This window comes from Oncorhynchus tshawytscha, linkage group LG13 (genome assembly GCF_018296145.1).
Source record: "Oncorhynchus tshawytscha isolate Ot180627B linkage group LG13, Otsh_v2.0, whole genome shotgun sequence".
NCBI lineage: Eukaryota > Metazoa > Chordata > Actinopteri > Salmoniformes > Salmonidae > Oncorhynchus > Oncorhynchus tshawytscha.
The window spans coordinates 67,642,293-67,663,384 of NC_056441.1; the positions used below are offsets into that span (position 1 = coordinate 67,642,293).

General features: G+C 40.4%; 3 protein-coding genes across 3 annotated transcripts; 2 read left to right on the plus strand and 1 right to left on the minus strand.

Annotated features, from left to right (window-relative positions):
* The first annotated feature begins 1,146 nt into the window (after positions 1–1,146).
* On the plus strand, positions 1,147–13,292 carry jam3a (junctional adhesion molecule 3a). The gene is made up of 9 exons (XM_024443481.2): positions 1,147–1,575; positions 10,007–10,075; positions 10,178–10,291; positions 10,402–10,554; positions 11,123–11,325; positions 11,477–11,576; positions 12,011–12,143; positions 12,426–12,477; positions 12,631–13,292. Exons 1-9 carry the CDS (start codon positions 1,527–1,529, stop codon positions 12,664–12,666), a joined length of 909 nt encoding a protein of 302 aa, XP_024299249.1. The 5' UTR covers positions 1,147–1,526; the 3' UTR covers positions 12,667–13,292.
* Positions 13,293–15,237: 1,945 nt separating this feature from the next.
* Positions 15,238–18,890, plus strand: LOC112265553 (vacuolar protein sorting-associated protein 26B-like). Its single transcript, XM_024442954.2, has 6 exons — positions 15,238–16,012; positions 16,201–16,357; positions 16,654–16,818; positions 17,016–17,191; positions 17,285–17,427; positions 17,642–18,890. Exons 1-6 carry the CDS (start codon positions 15,790–15,792, stop codon positions 17,777–17,779), a joined length of 1,002 nt encoding a protein of 333 aa, XP_024298722.1. The 5' UTR covers positions 15,238–15,789; the 3' UTR covers positions 17,780–18,890.
* Positions 18,891–18,976: 86 nt separating this feature from the next.
* thyn1 (thymocyte nuclear protein 1) lies at positions 18,977–21,062 on the minus strand. The gene is made up of 7 exons (XM_024442955.2): positions 20,897–21,062; positions 20,674–20,724; positions 20,327–20,535; positions 19,799–19,960; positions 19,624–19,719; positions 19,328–19,478; positions 18,977–19,218 (listed from the first exon to the last, which is right to left on the minus strand). Exons 2-7 carry the CDS (start codon positions 20,720–20,722, stop codon positions 19,172–19,174), a joined length of 714 nt encoding a protein of 237 aa, XP_024298723.1. The 5' UTR covers positions 20,723–20,724; positions 20,897–21,062; the 3' UTR covers positions 18,977–19,171.
* Between the last annotated feature and the right edge of the window lie 30 nt (positions 21,063–21,092).

Genomic DNA, 21,092 nt, shown 5'->3' on the forward strand with positions numbered 1-21,092 from the left:
CAGATGGGATGGCGTATCACTGCAGAACACTGTGGTAGCCATACTGGCTAAGTGTGCCTTGAATTCTAAATAAACCACAGACAGTGTCACCAGCAAAGCACCCCCGCACAATAACACCTCCTCCTCCATGCTTCACGGTGGGAAATACGCATGTGGAGATCATCCGTTCACCCACACCGCGTCTTTCAAAGACATGGTGGTTGGAACCAAAAATCTCAAATTTGGACTCTAGACCAAAGGACAAATGTGTCCATTGCTCGTGTTTCTTGGCCCAAGCAAGTCTCTTCTTATTATTGGTGTACTTTAGTAGTGGTTTCTTTGCAGCAATGCTACCATGAAGGCCTGATTCATACAGTCTCCTCTGAACAGTTGATGTTGAGATGTGTCTGTTACTTGAACTCTGTGAAGCGTTTATTTGGGCTGCAATTTCTGAGGCGGGTAACTCTAGTGAACTTATCTTCTGCAGCAGAGGTAACTCGGAGTCTTCTATTCCTATGCCGGTCCTTATGAGAGCCAGTTTCATCATTGGGCTTGATGGTTTTTGGGACTTCACTTGAAGAAACTTTCAAGTTCTTGAACTTTTCCGTATTGACTGACCTTCATAATATATCTTAAAGTAATGATGGACTGTTTCTCTTTGCTTATTTGAGCTGTTCTTGCAATAATATGGATTCAGTATTTTACGAAATAGGGCTATGTTCTGTTTACCCCCCTACCTTGTCACAACACAACCGATTGGCTCAAACACATTAAAAAGGAAATAAATTCCACAAATCAACTTCTAAGAAGGCACACTTTCTAATTGAAATACATTCCAGACGACTACCTGATTTGTTTTCGAATTTTGCATTGTTTAAAGTTGGAGATGGCCTATCATTCACGCAAAGAGTGATGAGACTGGGTGTGTATGTATACCTCCAGGATAATATGGTAACATGCATTGGCTCTCGAACAAATAAATAAAACCAAGGTCATCCAAAATTAACCGTTTTTAATGAAGCCAGAAACGCAAGTAATTAATCTCAGTGATTGACAGAATGTAATTTATGATTGAGTTCCTAGGCGGATTCTCCGTTGAATTTGAACGCGCATCAGACAGTCCAAGCACTTTGAAACCCACGCCCACCGTGACATACAGCACCGCCCACCGGGCGAAATGGCGTGAAAAGAGTGTATTCTGTCTCTCTCAATTTAACCTGTCATGTTCACATAACATTTAATTTGCATTGTTTAGTTCTCTGGGTCAAAGCTGTGATATGTCAGAGAGTGATTACGGATAATTCATCTTGTTTGGCACATTAATGAAATTGCATTGTTGGATACCATCATTATAAAATAGATGTAAATGTATTTCCGGTCTCGGGACTTATCCGTCTTCCGCCCTGATGCCCTTGTAGCTATGGAAACTCGTCAATGGCAACATCCACCAGCCTGTTCACCAGTTTTGACCAGGGGCGCGGAGTGTGATAGCTAGCTAGCTGGCTTTATGTGTGCCAGAATTACCGATCCATTACCAAGGTTTCAAGATGGCGTTACAACGACTGACGGCTTTGTTAATCCTTTATTCGATTCTCGGTAAGTTATTTTCATTTCCACTAAGATAAGGTGTAGTGTAACGGTACGTGTTGTGCATTACAATTGAATAAATCACAGCAATTCTTTGTTATGGAAATGATCGCGCTGACTAGACGGGCTTCCTAGCATAGCTTGTCCAGGTCTGTAAACATGCTGAGGATGAGCCACACAATTATTAGATGGTAATTCATTTATTTATACATGCGTTATAATGACATTGAAACGCTCACACATTCCTCAGCAGTTTTTCCATTCATATTTGAATAAAGAGAGAACAAGTTGCACACACACTGCTTTTGTATCGTCTAACGTTGGGCTCTCTTCAACTGTCACTCAAAGTATGATGATGTCAACCGCTATTTCCATCCAGGCTGTCAGGTAGGCCTACAGTTCATTGTGTGAGTTATTTTATTCTGGTAAAGTCTCTCTGCTACCGCACGGCAAGCTGTACCAATGTACCAAGTCTGGAACCAATAGGACCCTGAACAGCTTCTTGCCCCAAGCCTTAAGACTTCTAAACAAGACGGCTAAATAGCTAATCAAATGGCTACCCAGACTACCTGCATTGACCCTTTATGCACCAACTCTCATGCACAGACTTTATGCACACACACACTGGACTCTACCCACACACTCACAGATACTTACACTGACACCACAACACACACTCATACAACAGACACACTACATACGCCCACACACACATAACATGCACACACATGCATAGTGATGCCCCCCCCCCACACACACACACACACACACTTTCATTCACCACATACGCTCCTGCTAGTCATCACTTTAGCCCTACCTATATGTACAGTACATAGCTACATCAATTACCTCGTACCCCTGCACATGGACTCAGTATTGGTACTCCCTGTATATAGCCATGTTAGTTTTTACTCCCTATGTTATTTTTACTCGTTATTTTTATTCGTTATTCACTGTGTCACTATTTCATTAAAAAATATATAATGTCTTTAACTCTGCATTGTTGTAAGCATTTCAATGTTAGTCTACCCTTGTTGCCTACTAAGCATGTGACAAATAACATTTGCTTTGATAAAGTAGCACTCTGACAGCGGCAGTGTTTTCAGGAAGACTTTACTAGGACTATCTATGTTTTGAATACATTGTCTTCTGTCAACATTACTGCTGCGCTGCAACTACAGGTCAGAAAGATAACGTTATAGCCAAGTCAGTCTCTGTGTGGTATTGACTGATCATTACAGTTTTATTCACATACTAGTCTACTGCATTTGGTCAGTTTTAATGTTGGTAAGTTATTTGGCTGCTTTTACAGTGGCTGTGCTGGAATGTCTGGGAAATTGCTTTTTTTAGATGGACTGGATCAACAGCTTGTTTTTTTATTTTTGTAATGTTTTTTCATATTTAGCTTGAATTGCATAAAGAAAACTGTAGAACAGCTACTTAACATGGAGCGCATTTCACTCAGGGTATAGCCTCCTGTCTCTATACTGTATGTATTAAAACAACAAAGGGATTAGAGAGAGAGAGAGAGAGAGAGAGAGAGAGAGAGAGAGAGAGATGGTCTCTAATATTCACCAACAACATATGCCACATTTCTATCTATTTTACTGTCTGACAACATTCCAGTTCTGATTAAATTCTTCACATAAACACATAGATCTCTTTCTTGATGTAGGCTACACAGTGTAAAGTTGGGCTTTCGGCTATGGAATGCTTTTATTCCAGGCACACAATAGCAAATCAGCCATTGTCTTCTTAATTAACCACAGATTCTCTCCCACGCTCTAAAAACTGTCTGGGACAACAAAGCCTCATGCAGGCGGGGATACAGTAAAGCTTGGACACCTAAAATATACAATGAGACAATAAGTGTCTGTCTGTCTGTTGGCAGCAAAAAAGGAGAAGAGTTAGGATAGAGACATGTAGTTTAAGCTATTTATAGTCTAGTAGTTCATATTATCTAAGTCTAAGTATATTGTAAAGGAATTGAAGGTGAATGAGTGGTTTTACAGGGATAGGCTGTCCTTGCTCTGTTTACCAGGGGAAGATTTGCTGGACAAGCTCTCCTCGTGTCTCTCAGGATGGCCAGTAACTGTTTGGTGTAAAAATAGCTCATGATGTACAGGGGTGGGAAAGTCAGCCGCAGAGACGGAAGCTGAGACCTACGAGTCGGATCTCATCAGCATCCACAGCTGTGCTAATATGACTGTGTACTCCACTTTGGCAGGACCCATGTTTTCTCCACTCTCAGTGCTGGCTGACTTGGCTTTCATGTGGATCATGAATTGTTAACCAGAGACATTTTAATTCAGCCGTGGAGTAGGGCTGTTGCGGTCATGAAATTTTGTCAGCCGGTGATTGTCAAGCTAATAACTGCCTGCCTCACGGTAATTAACCATTAATTAACATAAACAACATTTAGCATATCCTGGCTTCCACGTAGCCTACAAGCTATTGATGCAGACCTTTGGAATGGCCAGTAACTATTAAAAATCTAAACATATAGCCCAACATTTGTATCACAACTAAAGTAGCATAAATAACTCTAAATGAAGCATATAGGAGTACCTGTTTCTTTGTTAACCGCTCAACACGGAATAGCCACATCTACATAAAAAAAAAATATATATATATTTTTTAAATAATTTTTCTTCCCAATTTCGTGGTATCCAATTGTTAGTAATTACTATCTTGTCTCATCGCTACAACTGCCGTACGGGCTTGGGAGAGACGAAGGTCGAAAGCCATGCGTCCTCCGAAACACAACCCAACCAAGCCACACTGCTTCTTAACACAAGCGCGCCTCAAACCCGGAAGCCAGCAGCACCAATGTGTCGGAGGAAACACTGTGCTACCTTGGTTAGCACGCATTGCGCCCTGCCCGCCACAGGAGTCGCTGGTGCGTGATGAGACAAGGACCCCTCCCTAACCCGGACAATGCTAGGCCAATTGTGCTTCACCCCACGGACCTCCCAGTCGCTGCCGGCTGCGACAGAGCCTGGGCGCAAACCCAGAGTCTCTGGTGGCACAGCTAGCGCTGTGATGCAGTGCCCTAGACCACTGCGCCACCCGGGAGGCCCGGAACATCTACATTTTAAAAGTCTAATAAATCCATATAATATAGCCTACACCATCACAATTAATCCATTATTTATTTTAGACAGGTCTAAAGAAACATAATATGAAGAAAATGTAGTCTATTTCAGTAGGACCAGAATAACATACTCAGAGTTGTCCTTATGTTAGGTCCTGATCTGGCTATGCCATATGGCTGTGGGATACACTAGTTCATTTAGCAGACAAGATTTGCTTAGAATTCCATGGTATCATTTTTTGTATGAAGAATACAATTGAACATAGCTGAATAAAATAGAGAGGATATTTTCTCCAAACAATTTGAGGGAGTGCGCACATGCGGCTATTCTGTGTTGAGCAGTTAACAAAGAAACAGGTACTCCTATACAGTGCCTTGCGAAAGTATTCGGCCCCCTTGAACTTTGCGACCTTTTGCCACATTTCAGGCTTCAAACATAAAGATATAAAACTGTATTTTTTTGTGAAGAATCAACAACAAGTGGGACACAATCATGAAGTGGAACGACATTTATTGGATATTTCAAACTTTTTTAACAAATCAAAAACTGAAAAATTGGGCGTGCAAAATTATTCAGCCCCCTTAAGTTAATACTTTGTAGTGCCACCTTTTGCTGCGATTACAGCTGTAAGTCGCTTGGGGTATGTCTCTATCAGTTTTGCATATCGAGAGACTGACATTTTTTCCCATTCCTCCTTGCAAAACAGCTCGAGCTCAGTGAGGTTGGATGGAGAGCATTTGTGAACAGCAGTTTTCAGTTCTTTCCACAGATTCTCGATTGGATTCAGGTCTGGACTTTGACTTGGCCATTCTAACACCTGGATATGTTTATTTTTGAACCATTCCATTGTAGATTTTGCTTTATGTTTTGGATCATTGTCTTGTTGGAAGACAAATCTCCGTCCCAGTCTCAGGTCTTTTGCAGACTCCATCAGGTTTTCTTCCAGAATGGTCCTGTATTTGACTCCATCCATCTTCCCATCAATTTTAACCATCTTCCCTGTCCCTGCTGAAGAAAAGCAGGCCCAAACCATGATGCTGCCACCACCATGTTTGACAGTGGGGATGGTGTGTTCAGGGTGATGAGCTGTGTTGCTTTTACGCCAAACATAACGTTTTGCATTGTTGCCAAAAAGTTCAATTTTGGTTTCATCTGACCAGAGCACCTTCTTCCACGTTTGGTGTGTCTCCCAGGTGGCTTGTGGCAAACTTTAAACGACACTTTTTATGGATATCTTTAAGAAATGGCTTTCTTCTTGCCACTCTTCCAAAAAGGCCAGATTTGTGCAATATACGACTGATTGTTGTGCTATGGACAGAGTCTCCCACCTCAGCTGTAGATCTCTGCAGTTCATCCAGAGTGATCACGGGCCTCTTGGCTGCATCTCTGATCAGTCTTCTCCTTGTATGAGCTGAAAGTTTAGAGGGACGGCCAGGTATGGGTAGATTTTCAGTGGTCTGATACTCCTTCCATTTCAATATTATCGCTTGCACAGTGCTCCTTGGGATGTTTAAAGCTTGGAAAATCTTTTTGTATCCAAATCCGGCTTTAAACTTCTTCACAACAGTATCTCGGACCTGCCTGGTGTGTTCCTTGTTCTTCATGATGCTCTCTGCACTTTTAACAGACCTCTGAGACTATCACAGTGCAGGTGCATATATACGGAGACTTGATTACACACAGGTAGATTGTATTTATCAACATTAGTCATTTAGGTCAACATTGGATCATTCAGAGATCCTCACTGAACTTCTGGAGAGAGTTTGCTGCACTGAAAGTAAAGGGCAGTACAATCCACCTGTGTGTAATCAAGTCTCCGTATATATGCACCTGCACTGTGATAGTCTCAGAGGTCTGTTAAAAGTGCAGAGAGCATCATGAAGAACAAGGAACACACCAGGCAGGTCCGAGATACTGTTGTGAAGAAGTTTAAAGCCGGATTTGGATACAAAAAGATTTTCCAAGCTTTAAACATCCCAAGGAGCACTGTGCAAGCGATAATATTGAAATGGAAGGAGTATCAGACCACTGAAAATCTACCCATACCTGGCCGTCCCTCTAAACTTTCAGCTCATACAAGGAGAAGACTGATCAGAGATGCAGCCAAGAGACCCGTGATCACTCTGGATGAACTGCAGAGATCTACAGCTGAGGTGGGAGACTCTGTCCATAGCACAACAATCAGTCGTATATTGCACAAATCTGGCCTTTTTGGAAGAGTGGCAAGAAGAAAGCCATTTCTTAAAGATATCCATAAAAAGTGTCGTTTAAAGTTTGCCACAAGCCACCTGGGAGACACACCAAACATGTGGAAGAAGGTGCTCTGGTCAGATGAAACCAAAATTGAACTTTTTGGCAACAATGCAAAACGTTATGTTTGGCGTAAAAGCAACACAGCTCATCACCCTGAACACACCATCCCCACTGTCAAACATGGTGGTGGCAGCATCATGGTTTGGGCCTGCTTTTCTTCAGCAGGGACAGGGAAGATGGTTAAAATTGATGGGAAGATGGATGGAGCCAAATACAGGACCATTCTGGAAGAAAACCTGATGGAGTCTGCAAAAGACCTGAGACTGGGACGGAGATTTGTCTTCCAACAAGACAATGATCCAAAACATAAAGCAAAATCTACAATGGAATGGTTCAAAAATAAACATATCCAGGTGTTAGAATGGCCAAGTCAAAGTCCAGACCTGAATCCAATCGAGAATCTGTGGAAAGAACTGAAAACTGCTGTTCACAAATGCTCTCCATCCAACCTCACTGAGCTCGAGCTGTTTTGCAAGGAGGAATGGGAAAAAATGTCAGTCTCTCGATATGCAAAACTGATAGAGACATACCCCAAGCGACTTACAGCTGTAATCGCAGCAAAAGGTGGCACTACAAAGTATTAACTTAAGGGGGCTGAATAATTTTGCACGCCCAATTTTTCAGTTTTTGATTTGTTAAAAAAGTTTGAAATATCCAATAAATGTCGTTCCACTTCATGATTGTGTCCCACTTGTTGTTGATTCTTCACAAAAAAATACAGTTTTATATCTTTATGTTTGAAGCCTGAAATGTGGCAAAAGGTCGCAAAGTTCAAGGGGGCCGAATACTTTCGCAAGGCACTGTATGCTTCATTTAGAGTTACTTATGCTACTTTAGTTGTGATACAAATGTTGGGCTATATGTTTAGATTTTTAATACATTCTAAGGCTGCATGATACGACTCTAATGATGATTTGAAAAAAGTTGCATGAAAGGCATGAGCTCTGGTTTGTTTTTTTGCGCGGGCTGCACACACTTCATCAGTCTCTCATTCACAATTTGACAATCACTTGATAATGCTTCATATTTCCCAGCAGCATCACCTTTGTGTGGCCTTAATGCCCCCTAAAAAAAATTATGTGTTTTGCAGCCAGTGACCGTTGTGCCCTTGGACTGAATATAATAATTATAATTCCCTTTTCCCGGCTGCGTGCTCGGAAGCACCTCTCACTGCCATGGCTCTTTCAGATAGCTAAATTCTTATTAGCCAATGCCCGTCCACATTTACTTTTTTGTCAGCCAACAAGATGAGTAAGGCCTAACAAACAGTAAAAGCACTAGCCTATGTCAATCTACAATCCCCCATAGTACAAAAGTTGACCTATTGTGTGAGAAATAAATATTCCAAACATAGAAGAAAGCCATTACACCCAGACTATCTCCTCCTCGGACGAGGAGGTGTAGCAAGGATCGGACCAAAATGCAGCGTGGCTATTGCAATCCATGTTTATTTAATAATAAACAAACACGAACTTTACAAAAACAATAAACGTAATGTGAAAACCGAAACAGCCTAAACTGGTGCAAACTAACACAGAGGACACTAAGGACAATCACCCACGACAAACTCAAAGAATATGGCTGCCTAAATATGGTTCCCAATCAGAGACAACGATAAACACCTGCCTCTGATTGAGAACCACTCCAGACAGCCATAGACTTTGCTAGATACCCCACTAAGCTACAATCCCAATACCAACACCAAAACCCCAAGACAAAACACACCACAATACAAAAACCCCATGCCACACCCTGGCCTGACCCAATACATGAAGATAAACACAAAATACTTCGACCAGGGCGTGACACTGGGACAGTTGTGGGATGCGATATATCCCAAATTATTAAAACTACTAGCCTCAAAAACATTTTTTTAAGGCAGATGCAACAGATCAGAATGTTTAGCTTAAAATGTTGAAAAACTATTAGACTATTTCTTCGCATTAGAAGCGCAGCAATGCGCACACAGCAGTAGGCTACACGCGCGAATGTTCCAAAATGCAATCAATTAGCGGGAAAACACCATGATCAAAAGTGACCGCAAATGCGATTATGCATGTATTGCTTTTATTATAAAGATGCATTTTTTATGGTGAAAAGGATCTTTCTCAAACTCGAAACTCACGCTCTGCGTATATACAGTTGAAGTCGGAAGTTTACATATTTTAATTTTCATGCCAGCCAGGTAGGCTATACTCCTGTTGTAAAGATAAGCAATGTGCTTAATATTAGGAAAGTTTAGAAATAAATATAGTAGGCCTAGCCTATAGAAACGTTACACAACATGAGCTCATGGGCTCTCATGAACTGTTTGATTAGATTTTCAATTACATTTGCATTGATGTCAGAGTGATTAGAGGGACAATAGAGTGCTGAGTATCAGTTTGGTATGTTTCTAATGACCATCAGCAGCATCAGAGCTTGGAGAAGCCTAATTACCGTGACTAAACGGTCACATGGAATTTTATTGCCATCATGACTCGTGACTGCCGGTATGGCGGTAATATGGTCACCGTAACAGCCCTACCGCAGAGTGCTTTTATCTGTCTGGATTATACCTTGGAAGTATTTTATACACTTGGATGAATTGTGCTCCAATACATTACCGTTTGTTTTCACCCCTCATTTGGAGTCCTTAACACCGCTGACACCGACATAGAAGAAGGGACTGTTTCCATTACTCACTGTGTGTTCCTTTAGTAACTCTTAGGCCTCCCTAAGTATATCTCTCAATTATTTAATTTGAGAGTGTTTTGTAGAATTAGAAGTAAGGAAACATCACTGACTAATATTGAGACTTGTGCTCCCGTCGAGATGTGCTCCTCTTGCCTCTTATATATACATGAGAAATGCTTCCGGAGATATGATTAATCCTGACCCTAAGCTTTATTCTCACCCTCTCTGTAGCGATAGGCCTACACCTCTTGACCCTCTAATTTGATCTGTTTAAACGGGCATTGTCCTGGGATGAAAATTCTGAAGCTTGTCAATCAGCTTCTTTTTTTTTCTCACTTCTTTTTTGTCTTTTACAGGCTACATTCCATCACGTGGGGTAATCCTCCGAACCACAGACAAGACTGTGTGGGCAAATGAATTTGAACGTAAGTCACTGAAACACTGACTCATTCTCTCAGAATAATTTTTCAGGCTCTTCTGTTGTCTGCCAGTGTTTTGACATTGTAGTATCACTGTTTTCTTCCCAGCTATTGAGTTGACCTGCTTGATAGAGTCCATCTCAACAAACAACCCCAGAATCGAATGGAAGAAAATCAAAAACGGTGTCCCTAGTTATGTGTACTTTCAAAATCAAATTTCAGGTAAGATTATTATTTTTTAAACACTTTACCAATACCAAATTGGCCTCAGAACTGTTATTATTCTCTGTAAGTGAATGAGAGGTTGGAGTGTGTTTTTGCCTCTCTGTTAGGGGACTTGGAGCACAGAGCCCAGCTGATCCAGCCAGCCAACCTACTGATCCTCAACACCAGCCGTGCAGACACTGCAGAGTACCGCTGTGAGGTCGCTGCCATTGATGACCACAAACACTTTGATGAAATTCTAATCAGTCTTGCTGTCAGGGGTGAGGATGTATTTTCATATTCCTGTGTAAAGTTTTAAGCCTATAGTAGTTTGCTATGTTTTTTCAGCGTTGTTGTCTATTTCTAATTATAAACTGGGTGATTCGAGCCCGGAATGCTGATTGGCTGACAGCCGTGGTATATCAGACCGTTTACCACGGGTATGACAAAACATGTATTTTTACTGCTCTAATTATGTTGGTAACCAGTTTATAATAGCAATAAGGCACCTCAGGGGTTTGTGGTATATGGCCAATATAACACATCAAAGGGCTGTATCCAGGCACTCCGCTTTGCGTCTTGCATATGAACAGCCTTTAGCCGTGGTATATTGGTCATATACCACACCCCCTCGTGCCTTATTGCTTAAGTATAGACTGTGGTATGTGCTCCCTCTCTCTGTAAATAAACTGTTCCATGGGTGCCGTAGTATGGCCTCTGCCCTTAGCCTAAGTGTATGTGTATCTTCCGGAGCAGTCGAGATAAAGCAGAAGTCAAATTCCAGTTGGACCTTTGTGTACAATTAGAAAAATAAATCTTATTTTTCCTCTTTTTCACCTGTCTATACAGTAAAGCCTGTGGTGCCCAGGTGCAGTGTGCCTGTGGCGGTGACTGTTGGCACGTCCTCTGAGCTGCGCTGCCTAGAGAACGAGGGCTTCCCTGCCTCACAGTACCGCTGGTTCCGCAACAACGAGGAGCTTCCCCAGGACCCAAAGAGCAGCCCCAAGTTCATCAACTCCACCTACTCCATTAACGCTGACACAGGTGGTCTGGTAAGGAATCAATGGGACTGGGAGGTCGAAAGGACACTAGCTATATGATTATCAAGTTTAATGAGAAAGTAGATCCAACTGTTGGATGATGTTAGTACAAGAGAAAAGCTGTATGATCTATTGGGGTTGATTTTGGCGTTTTTCCCTGCAGAAATTCCGCAGGATGAGGAAGGAGGATGCGGGAGAGTATTTCTGCCAGGCAAAGAATGAAGCTGGACATGCACAGTGTCCCGCACAGCTGATGGACGTCTGTGAGTAGGCCATGCTGTACTAAATACCCAACTGACATTCTTACCGCGACTATGTATTATGGCTAAATATGTCAGTGTGTCATACCGCTGCCACACTGAACATACCATTGTGCGTTACCAAACCTGCTTGTGAGTCATATGCATCTACTCTAGTGCACATAAATCATAGTGGTTGACATGGAAATGCATTCCAAGGTCATTCCTTTAAGTCAGGGTTCCCAAACTTTATCATATTATATTAGAAATATTATATCTGATTGGGCTTCTTGCAGTCCACAAATTATTTGTAATTATGTTCCGGCACCCTGACCGTCCGCTCAAGAATATAAATTGTCCCGTGGCTGAATCTAGTTGATGATCTCTGCTTTAAGTTGTTTCAATTTGGGTTCATGTCACCCAGATCTCATCTCAAAATGCCCTGCTTGTATTTTCAGATGATGTCGACATAGTGGGGATTTTTCTGAAGGTGTTGGCGGCATTGGCCGGATTCACTATTGTGATGGTGGGGGTTTATCATGCACACAAACATGGCTGCTTTTCCTCCGGCAAGGATCACACAGGAACCAAGTGAGTAGGGCTATGTAGTTTCAAGTTTCAATGTTTATTTGCCACATGCACAGGATACAACAGGTGTAAAAGAGTACAGTGAAATTCTTACCTTGAGTGCTCATTCCAACAATGCAGTGATAATAATAGTAATATAGATAATAACCCAAGTACGATATAGGTTGAATGTACTGTACAGGGCTTTTAAAGCTGGACCAGTTTAATAGTGACATGCTATGTGCTGTGAATTGCTTAGTAAGTCTTTGTGTGGACATTAAGGATTTTTTTGCGTGTGTGTTTTAGCTACAAATCGCCAGCAGCAGATGATGGTGTTGAATATGCCGAAGCAGATGAGGTGAATAAAATTCACTTAATTCTGTTTTTCTATTCTATATTATTATTGAGCTAAAATGTAATCACATTGTATTAATCAAAATGGCAAACATAAATAAATATCAACAGCAGGTGGATGTATTTTTTTGATAATTGATATTCCCATTTCCATCAGGGTCACTTCCGGCACAAATCATCATTTATAATTTGAAATCTGAGATAGAAGACCGTCAAGAGGGGAAACACTTAAGAGGAGACACACTGAAGAGGAGACACACTGAAGAGGAGACACACTGAAGTCAAAAGTGCATCAAATCCCATAATAAGGCTTTGTGTGAGAAATTTAAGCTGTAACATTGCACATTCTTTTTTGGTGCGCATCAACAATTAGCTTACCAAAGTTATCATCTTGAAAAAGATCAATCATTATTTCAAAATTTCTGAAAGGCAATTGCAACGTTATGTCCCTGTTAGTACACTGTTTTTTTTTTGTAGCACAAATATGTTTTGTCCTCAGTCGTTACTGTAACTACAACTACAGTACGATTTTAACATTTGACATTTGAACTTCCACCAACATGTTCATCTAAACTGATGCTGGAACATTCCCCCATACTGTTTTTGGACAATGATTTTTGACTTCCAAACATTTCTACAAAATATACCAAACCTGTTTTACAAAAACAGCCTTGCATAGCCTCTGAATGCAAGATGGACTGGTTTATGTTATTATGAAGGAAGGTTGTGTCAATATATTTGTGAATATATACACTACCGTTCAAAGGTTTGGGGTCACTTAGAAATGTTCTTGTTTTTGAAAGAAAAGCAAATTTTTTGTCCATTAAAATAACATCAAATTGATCAGAAATACAGTGTAGACATTGTTAATGTTGTAAATGACTATTTTAGCTGGAAACAGCTGATTAAATTTTTTTTTGAATATCTACATAGGCATACAAAGGCCCATTATCAGCAACCATCACTTCTGTGTTCCAATGACACGTTGTGTTAGCTAATCCAAGTTGATCATTTTAAGGCTAATTGATCATTAGAAAACTATTTTGCAATTATGTTAGCACAGCTGAAAACTGTTCTGATTAAAGAAGCAATAAAACTGTCCTTCTTTAGACTAGTTGAGTATCTGGAGCATCAGCATTTGTGGGTTCGATTACAGGCTCAAAGTGGCTAGAAACAAAAAACTTTCTTCTGAAACTCGTCAGTCTATTCTTGTTCTGAGAAATAAAGGCTATCCATTTGAGAAATTGTCAAGAACCTGAAGATCTCGTACAACGCTGTGTGCTAGCCCCTTCACAGAACAGCGCAAATTGCCTCTAACCAGAATAGAAAGAGGAGTGGGTGTCCCCGGTGCACAACTTAGCAAGAGGACAAGTACAGTGTCTAGTTTGAGAAACGGACGCCTCACAAGTCCTCAACTGGCCGCTTCATTAAATAGTACCTGCAAAACACCAGTCTCAACGTCAACAGTGAAGAGGCGACTTCAGGATGCTGGCCTTCTAGGCAGAGTTGCAAAGAAAAAGCCATTTCTCAGACTGGCCAATAAAAAGAAAAGCTTAAGATGGGCAAAAGAACACAAACACTGGACAGAGGACAGAAAGTTATTTGTTTCTGGCCAATTTGAGGCTGTAATCGAACCCACAAATGCTAATGCTACAGATACTCAACTAGTCTAAAGAAGGCCAGTTTTATTGCTTTAATCAGCACAACAGTTTTCAACTGTGCTAACATAACCATTTTGCAATTTTCTAATGATCAATTAGCCTTTTAAAATGATAAACTTGGATTAGCTAACACAACATGCCATTGGAACACAGGAGTGATGGTTGCTGATAATGGGCCTCTGTATGACTATGTAGATATTACATAAACAAACCTGCCATTTCCAGCTACAATAGTCATTTATAACATTAACAATGTCTACACTGTATTTCTAATCAATTTGATGTTATTTTAATGGTTAATTTTTTTGTGCTTTTCTTTCAAAAACAAGGACATTTCCACGTGTCCCCAAACTTTTGAACGGTAGTGTACATACAGTCAGTGAGTGGGGCATCTATAAAAAGCTGATAATCTGTTACATGCAGAGTCAACGGGCACAATGAAACAGTCTGTTGTGCTTAATAAAGCCAACTAACTTTATTCTCTGCGTTCAGAATAACAAAGAAACATATTACAGTTATACAGTATAATCCCAGTATAATACTGCAATTTAAGATGTATTATTATGAGTATATTATCAAGTAATTATGATTTTTTTTCAGAGTGCCGTTTCTGTTTATAAGTGACCTTCTGTGCTTACTAATGACCTACTTTATGAATATTGGACATATTGTCCAGTTTTGACTCACAATTAACTGTATTTTCTTTATGGATACAATATACAATATTAATGGATGTACAGGCAATACAACTTTGTTAGAAAAAAATGTCTACACATACATTTTTATCAGTAACAATACATCATAAGTATTAAACAATGTTTCAAATTGAAATTGTTAAAAATGACTTTTTGAAACATTATTGATATAGTTATTTTTTCATTTGTATTCTTTGTTTATAAAATAACACTACTCAGGAACTGTTGTAAAATGTTAATTGTTCATTCGTTGTAGTGCAAGAAATGGATACTGTTATATGCTTACTTCATTTTGTCAATAAAGACATAACATAAGTAACTGTATTTACTGTATTGTTGGGACTTTTTATTTGCAATTGACTACAGAAGAGTTGAACCTTTATTTTGAAAAATAATGCCGTCAACCAGACAACCCCGGAAGTGCAAAAACATAGGAAATGATCGCTTGCAACATTATGCTATTTCAGGAAAGATACAATTCAACAATTCAGTTCGAATAACATTCTGAAGGAAACAATCAAGACTCACCACATTGTTAATCGGTTTCGATGAATGACGGATACATCTTGAGTTCGAGGGAAACGCAACATTCTTCAGTGTTTGCAGATATCACCATGCTTTGTAGTATTTAGGCTATTTATTTAATCTATAGGGATACGAAGATATGGTGCTGTATGTGCATTTGAATTGAATTTGAGAAGAGATATAAAGGTAAAATAACGCTTACATTTGCATATTTTTCGAGACCTCTCGGGAAATACTACCTTCTGTGATCATTTCTGGTAACAAACAAGTTGGTGTTTTTGCACTTTCCGTCATTTCGAATGAACTACTGAATTTACTTTTGTAAGAAATAGGGCACTGAAAGTGTCACCTACATTGGTCTTTAAAGATCTGTTCATGTTCAGATCCGATAAATCTTAACCTTGTTCATAAAACGGCACAGAAAAGAACACAAGCATGAGTTTCTTCAGTTTTGGCCAAAGTGCAGAAATTGATGTAGTTCTGACTGATGCTGAGACGAGAAAGAAGGCTGAACATAAGACTGAAGATGGGAAGAAGGACAAATATTTCCTATTTTATGACGGGGAGACTGTGTCTGGAAAGATCAACGTTACACTGAAGAACCCTAGGAAAAGACTGGAACATCAAGGGATCAAAATCGAATTTGTAGGCCAAATTGGTGAGTATACATCTTAGTTTAATGTCGAGACATCTATTCCAAAATGAATCATAATAAATGCAATGGCCCCTTTTCTGTTGGACTTTTTGATCAACAACAGTAGTGTCATATGTGCCAATATCCCTAGATGCATTCTTCTATGAGGGAGTGATTCTATTGCGATGTGTATACCTGTCCTTTCTTCACAGAGCTGTACTACGACAGAGGAAACCATCATGAGTTTGTCTCCTTGGTGAAAGATCTGGCAAGGCCTGGGGAGCTTACTCAGTCACAGACCTTTGATTTTGAGTTCACCCATGTTGAGAAGCCCTATGAGACCTACACAGGCCAGAATGTGAAGCTGCGGTAAGGAAACATGCAGCCTGAACATTCTCTGCCAAAATAACTATTACTTTATGGCTCACTCTTTAACCCAAGTTCACCTTTGACCTGTCAGTCATGTGCCTAGCACTACTTCCTCATCAAGAGTAATGTTTGTGTGCTTCACATGCTCAAATGTATTGCATTACACACACAAATCATAATTACTGGTTATGATAATGACTCTTCTTTTATAGCCTCAGGATGCAATGAGGATATGTTGTTGGATAACATCTGAGATTACAGCAGATTTGCTCAGTGTCTGTTGGTTGTACTTGCAGGTATTTTCTGCGTGCTACGGTGAGCAGGAGACTGAATGACATCAGTAAAGAGATGGATATCGTGGTGCACACACTCAGCACTTACCCAGAGCTCAACTCATCAATAAAAATGGAAGTTGGGATTGAAGACTGTCTCCACATTGAGTTTGAGTACAACAAATCCAAGTAAGGGTGAAATAGATTTTTAAAAATCACATCCTCAGTCACCTAATTAAAAAAAACTCAATTTACAAAATAACAAAATGCCACCCTATAGTCACAGGAACATGCAGAAACCATTGTAGTTTAGAACCTTTCCTTTGACTATGTATTGTCTTTTTGTGTTATAGCAGCCCTGTGACGATCTCTCCTGTCCTCTACAGGTACCACCTGAAAGACGTAATTGTGGGTAAGATCTACTTCCTGCTGGTGCGGATTAAGATAAAGCACATGGAGATTGACATCATCAAACGGGAGACAACTGGCACCGGTCCTAGTGTATACCATGAAAATGACACCATCGCCAAATATGAGATCATGGATGGGGCTCCCGTCCGAGGTAAAGGATATAGTGAAGTGGATTGTATGCTTTTGAAAATGGCAATGCTCAACTACCCATCAGGTCTGACTGAGTGTTTTTATTATGTTTAAGGAGAGTCAATTCCAATCCGGTTGTTTCTGGCTGGCTATGAGATGACTCCCACCATGCGAGACATTAATAAGAAGTTCTCTGTGCGTTACTACCTTAACTTGGTGCTGATTGATGAGGAGGAGAGACGCTACTTCAAACAGCAGGTATGGAACAGGGGCTTCTGATGGGTCATTGTTAGCAGTGATCCCAGATAAAATGATGTGCCCTTAGAGGGAATTTATCAGGCGTCAGGTTCAACATGGTGTATCCACTGTGCTGCACTTTTTATATATTGCATTCCTATCTAGCATTAAATGTTTCCCTATGGAAATTATTTAATGATTAAGACAATGAGCTCAAGACCACTTCCTTCTCCAGGAAATCACACTGTGGAGGAAAGGGGATGTGGTGAGGAAGAGCATGTCGAGCCAGGCCACCATCGGAGCCCAGCGGTTCGAGGGCTCAGCCAGTTCAGAGAGTGCTCTGGAGAAGGCGGCGAGGGAGGACAGCGGCTAAAGCTCATCTCCTCACAGAAGGAAAAGTAGTGGGGGCACCTGTCAGCTCACATGATCACTGATAAAGTAGCCCTGTTTATTAGGGCTGCTGAATAAAGGGATAAAGGAAGAATTAAGGGAAGACTGTAGGTAAACACCTGAACAATGAAAAAGAAGCCTGCATGAGGCATTTACAGGGGCCTAAAATTCCGCTGCAGGTCAACTCCCTCAACACACATATCCAGTGAAAGCAAAGCCGGCCACTTGTTTAGATCTCCCCCTGTGCGTGATACCCTAAAATATTATACTCGGTCTTCTTCAAATGATCAACTTTCTTCGTCAAAGTATATTTCTAGCTTTAGCTTTATATGTGAATGGATTCTAACTCCGTATACAAACCTCTTGTCATAGGGAGTTGAAGACCTGACTAACAGCGATGCATTTTGAAAACATTCCATACCCAGTCAAATGTATTCCTGACATTTTGATGTGGTCTGTCATAATGAAATCTGAAATTCTAACTTTGCACTGATTATATGTATCCATTGCTCCTCCACATACACATGCTCTCAGTCCTTGTGTAATGATTGCACAGTGAGATCATTGGAAGGTTTCTATTGCATTGTAAGTTGTCTAATTTCTTTGTTGAGTGAGAGGGCTGGATAAATTATTACTTACCCATTAATTTGTAAATCCTTCAAATAAGAGCCATTGAATCTCTCACCCTCTTATGCCGTTAAACCGTCATACAGTGAATAGCATTCAGACGGTGCCACAATATGACTATTATATTCACATGCTTTACCTAAGCATTCCAATAGTGTTAGGCAGGGATTTTAAGTGCTTGTATTTGAGGTCTGAAATTAAGGAGTCTTCTGTATCTTCCATGTTAGAGACTTGAAATGTTGTGCCTAAGTGTATCAATCTAGCAAATGAAATTCTGTTGCCTCAATATGTTTAACACATCTTTTAGCCTGAGGTTTTCCTGTATTTTTTGTGCTCTGCAAATTGCTAATCTATAGCCCCTTTCCCCAAAACTGAAATACATTTGCCAAATGCCTTGTTATCCACAGACACGTTTTGGTATATAAATAAGTTAATGTGTGCACCTGATAAATATTTGACTGATGGAATGATTGATTGCCTTTACTCTTGGAAATGAAAATTCTGCATGTTTAGACTGAAATTATCCAATTTAGACAGTGAAGGCAAACACATGAACTGTCAATAATACCTCTTTAATATTAAAAATAAACTCCAGGCTGTCTCTTGACAAACACAGAAACCTTGAGAAAATTTCCATGTAATACAAGCATAATGGTTCAATAGATCTCACCTACAGTAAACATATTAGCAGCAGCATCATCATACACAAGACAGGAAAACTTCTCTCCAGGTCATCTTGTCAAAATCTTCACAGTGGGTCATTGTCCTCCAAACTCAGGACAAATTCAAATTCCTCTGAGTGAAAAAAATTAAAAAGGTATGATTTTACTTACACAAAAGCTTTGTAAACCATGATGTGGCAATTTGACAACCATATTACTCAGTGTCACTGATCTCCACGTACCAGTGGTGAGGGGCTGGACAGACAGCCTGGCCCTGGTGAAGAGAGCCATGCCATTCAGGGACCCGCCTTTGACCTTGTGCTGCAGGTGGATCTTCTTCAACTCAGACAGAGGAATGAAGCGCTTCAACATCCTCTCAAACTGGACATCAACCTGGCAGTCAAACATGAAACAAGCCAGCAGAGCACTGGTACAGTTTAAATTGGATTGCGATAAAAAGCCTGTTACATACCAGTGATGTATCTTGATCTCACGCCATTTGGAACACAAACAAATGTGAACATGAAACCATTCATACCATACTCCATTTGGGGTTGTCTGCCTTGCTGGAGGCGTCGTAATGGACATCTTTCTTGTCAAACTGAGTGTGGTCCACATAGGACTCCTTTACAATCTGGAAAAGAGAAAGCAGGTGAGAGGCACCATACCTGACACACAGTGTATATTACCAACAGAAATAAGAACAGGCTCACCTTCATAACTCCAGCTATTCCAGGCTCCTTGCAGTTGCTGTGGTAGAAGAATGCATGCTGCCCCTCTTTCATGTCTCGCATGAAGTTACGGGCTTGGTAGTTCCGAACACCATCCCAACACCCAGTTTGGTTGGGAAGAGTCTTCAGATCTTCGATCCCAAACTGTGACATAGTAATAAATAAGCCATAACGACCCATAGGACAGGAGCCCATCTCTTGTTTCTGTATATTGTTAGGCAGCTTGATGTATAAGTATACACCCAGAATAGGATGCTAGTCTGTCACAGGGAATTACTCCCAATCCATTCCATTTATGCTGAAATTTAAACAGATGCATTGGGTTCCATTTTTTGAACCCCCAACCTTCCAATCTAAGGTTGGACACATTAACCACAAAGCCTCTGAGTTGGTAACAATTGTGACATGGAATAGCCTAGATATCATTTATCCTGAACAAGACATCACTATTGAGCAACAACAGGTCTTGACACAGATGACACCATCCTATTATTAAGCAGAATAGAATACCTTGACATCTATGCCATTTTCCAAGCGGCTCTCTGGCTCTGACTTCATCAGCCAGTGACAATACTGTGGTCGTTCAGGTGATTTTTTTGCCTTTGAACTCTCCTGTTTTCCAGTCTTTCCGGAACCTTTCCTCTTCCCCCTGACTGCCTGACCAACCTCCAATGGGGAGTCCTCACTGTGGGCATTAGTTTTTGTCTCTTCATCGTTACCTGGGTAATACATTCACTTATTAATAGCCATTCTAAAATCAAATCATTGTGGTAGTAAAGTGAGTGTGAAACAGTGTCAGGGATGTTGAAAAACCTTGCAATGGCATGTCATTCAGTGCACATAAATCTTTTACTTACTGGATTGTAGTGTTCTTGTGGTTCCACGGGTTCTCATTTTAGGTGCCATGCCTGAGAGATGAAGCAATAGTGGTTGGCTTGGAAGAACTAGAATCTTCAAGTCCCATTCCAATAATATCTAACCATTGGTGCGTGACAGTAGGTGACATTTGATTTACAATTTTAAAAAATAACGTGTTTCATTAAATCAGTTAATTATGCGAAGGGTTGCATTGTTACTTACTGGTACGTTATAAAGATGCAAATCGAAGTGGTCGGAACCATAAAACTCAGAACGCTGCAAAAAGAAGGACTGAATGACGAAGAACTCCCGCGCTAGTGGCTTACGTCAAAAGCATATGATGTAGAAACAATTCGCTTTAGTTTGTTTATCTGTTTAGGCCCCCTTAATGTATCTGGTTTAGGCAAGCAATTGACCT

Coding starts and splice junctions, on each gene's coding strand:
- thyn1 (XM_024442955.2), bottom strand. CDS start 20,722: ATGGCACCTAAAATGAGAACCCGTGGAACCACAAGAACACTACAATCC. Junction 20,536..20,673: donor CACAAGAACACTACAATCCA/GTAAGTAAAAGA, acceptor TGTATTACCCAG/GTAACGATGAAGAGACAAAA. Junction 19,961..20,326: donor AAAATGGCATAGATGTCAAG/GTATTCTATTCT, acceptor ACTATGTCACAG/TTTGGGATCGAAGATCTGAA.
- jam3a (XM_024443481.2), top strand. CDS start 1,527: ATGGCGTTACAACGACTGACGGCTTTGTTAATCCTTTATTCGATTCTC. Junction 10,555..11,122: donor AATCAGTCTTGCTGTCAGGG/GTGAGGATGTAT, acceptor CTGTCTATACAG/TAAAGCCTGTGGTGCCCAGG. Junction 11,577..12,010: donor CGCACAGCTGATGGACGTCT/GTGAGTAGGCCA, acceptor TTGTATTTTCAG/ATGATGTCGACATAGTGGGG.
- LOC112265553 (XM_024442954.2), top strand. CDS start 15,790: ATGAGTTTCTTCAGTTTTGGCCAAAGTGCAGAAATTGATGTAGTTCTG. Junction 16,013..16,200: donor CGAATTTGTAGGCCAAATTG/GTGAGTATACAT, acceptor CTTTCTTCACAG/AGCTGTACTACGACAGAGGA. Junction 17,428..17,641: donor GACGCTACTTCAAACAGCAG/GTATGGAACAGG, acceptor TTCCTTCTCCAG/GAAATCACACTGTGGAGGAA.